Source organism: Empidonax traillii, unplaced genomic scaffold (genome assembly GCF_003031625.1).
Source record: "Empidonax traillii isolate 1590-97213 ecotype Southwest subspecies unplaced genomic scaffold, ASM303162v1 scaffold6346:size6173, whole genome shotgun sequence".
Lineage (NCBI taxonomy): Eukaryota > Metazoa > Chordata > Aves > Passeriformes > Tyrannidae > Empidonax > Empidonax traillii.
Window position 1 is genome coordinate 1 of NW_020961539.1, and position 2,494 is coordinate 2,494.

At 61.7% G+C, this 2,494-nt stretch overlaps 1 protein-coding gene across 1 annotated transcript in view; it reads left to right on the forward strand.

Moving 5' to 3' along the window:
* Positions 1-18: 18 nt before the first annotated feature.
* The window catches only part of LOC114073407 (protein-tyrosine kinase 2-beta-like), a gene marked incomplete at both ends in the record, with an annotated part of 5,706 nt that continues 3,230 nt past the window's right edge, over positions 19-2,494 (forward strand). Inside the window, 4 exons of the mRNA XM_027911163.1 lie at positions 19-85; positions 672-766; positions 1,170-1,254; positions 2,383-2,487. Coding sequence (XP_027766964.1) covers positions 19-85; positions 672-766; positions 1,170-1,254; positions 2,383-2,487 — 352 coding nt within the window. The remainder of the gene's footprint in view (positions 86-671; positions 767-1,169; positions 1,255-2,382; positions 2,488-2,494) is intronic.

Genomic DNA, 2,494 nt, shown 5'->3' on the forward strand with positions numbered 1-2,494 from the left:
TTCCCCCCCCCCCCCCCCCCAGATTCCGACATCTACGCCGAAATCCTGGATGAGTCCTCGGGGCCCAGGTCTGCAGGTGGGTCCCGTCCCGAGCGTGGGGGGTCTGTCAGGAAATCCCCCTGCCCCTTCCCAGATTCCCAGCCCATCTGCACAACCCCCCTCTGGAAGATCCTGGGGGAGCCGGGATGGATCCCGTGGGAGAATCCGTGGGGCAGAATCCAGGGATCTCCTTGATCCAGGGATGGATCCCATGGGAGCATCCATGGGGCAGGATCCAGGGATGGATCCCCTTGATCCAGGGATGGATCCCCTTGATCCAGGGATAGATCCCATGGGAGGATCCATGGAGCAGGATCCAGGGATGGATCCCATGGAAGGGGTCAGATTTTGGGGATCTGGTTCCGCCCCCATTCCGCTCTCCCATGTCCCCCATGGAAGGAGCCGGGATTTGGGCTGGGATTCGGGGATCTGGCTCCTCCCCCATTCCCCTCTCCCGTGTGGGATTTGGGGATCTGGCTCTGTCCCCCATCCCCTCTCCCGTGTGGGATTTGGGGATCTGGCTCTTCCCCCCATCCCCTCTCCCGTGTTCCCCATGGAAGGGGCCGGGATTTGGGCCGGGATTCGGGGCTCTGGCTCTGCCCCCCCATCCCCCTGTCCCTCGTTCCCGGCAGGGCAGTGCGGGATCCGTCGGGAGGCGGTGACTCTGGGCCGGATCCTGGGGGAAGGATTCTTTGGAGAGGTCTACGAGGGGCTCTACAACACCCCGGTGAGACCCCCACCCCTCCCGGGGCTGGGAAATCCCGGGATCAGCATTCCCGAGCCTTCTCCGTGCTCCCGGGATCAGCATTCCCGACCCTTTTCCCCGCCCCGGGATGAGCATTCCCGACCCTTCTCCCTGCCCCCGGGATGAGCATTCCCGACCCTTCTCTTTGTCTCCGGGATGAGCATTCCTGAACCCTCTCCCTGCCCCCGGGATGAGCATTCCCAAACCTTTTCCCTGCCCCCTGGGATGAACATTCCCGACCCTTGTCCCTGCCCCCGGGATGAGCATTCCCGCCCCTTCTCCCTGCCCTTGGGATGAGCATTCCCGACCCCTCTCCCCGGAATGAGCATTCCCGACCCCTCTCCCTGGGATGAGCATTCCCGACCCGTGTCCCCGCCCCACGCAGGACGGGGAGCGTCTGAGCGTGGCGGTGAAGACCTGCAAGCAGGATTGCAGCCCGGAAAACAGGGAGAAATTCCTGAGTGAAGCAGGTATCCCGGGAATGCCGCCGCCCTCAGCCTCGGGAAGAGCCTCGACGTTCCACAGGGATCACCCCCCGGGGGGAGGAGGGGCTGGTGGAGATCCCTAAAAAAACAGGATCCAACTCCCCCAGTTCCTTGGGGGATATCCGAGGGAATTCCTCCTGCTCTGACTCCAACCCCTGGGATAAGGATTGGGAATCACCCAGGGATGGGGACTGGGGATCACTCCGGGATTGGGATTGAGAGTCACCCTGGGACTGGGAATTACCCTGGAATTGTGATTGGGGATCACCCTGGGATTGGGGATCACTCTGGGATTGGGATTGAGAGTCACCCTGGGACTGGGAATTACCCTGGAATTCTGATTGGGGATCACCCTGGGATGGGGATTGGGGATCACCCTGGGATTGGGATTTGGGGATCACCCTGGGATTGGGGATCACCCTGGAATTGGGATTGGGAATCACCCTGGGATGGGGTTTGGGAATCACCCTGGAACTGGGAATTACCCTGGCATTGTGATTGGGGATCATCCTTGGATAAGGATTTGGGATCACACCAGGATTGAGATTGGGAATCATCCTGGGATGGGGATTGGGGAACACTCCTGGACTGGGATTGGGAATCACCCTGGGACTGGGATTGGGAATCACCCCGGGACTGGGATTGGGGAATCACCCCGGGACTGGGATTGGGAATCACCCCAGGACTGGGATTGGGAGTCACCCCGGGACTGGGATTGGGGATCACCCTGGAATTGGGATTGGGAATCACCCCGGGACTGGGATTGGGGAATCACCCCGGGACTGGGATTGGGAATCACCCTGGGATGGGGATTGGGGATCACCCTGGGACTGGGAATCACCCTGGGACTGGGATTGGGAATCAGCCCGGGACTGGGATTGGGAATCACCCTGGGATTGGGGATCACCCTGGGACTGGGATTTGGAATCACCCTGGGATTGGGGATTGGGAATCACCCCAGGACTGGGATTGGGGATCACCCCGGGGCTGGGATTTGGGAATCACCCCGGGACTGGGATTGGGGATCACCCCGGGACTGGGATTTGGGAATCACCCCGGGACAGGCTCTGGGGTCCCCGAATGCCCCCCCAGACGTTCCCCCTCTCCCCCCAGTGCTGATGAAGAAGCTGGACCACCCGCACATCGTGAAGCTCATCGGCATCGCCGAGGACGAGCCCACCTGGATCGTCATGGAGCTCTATCCCTACGGGGAGGTGGGTGGGGC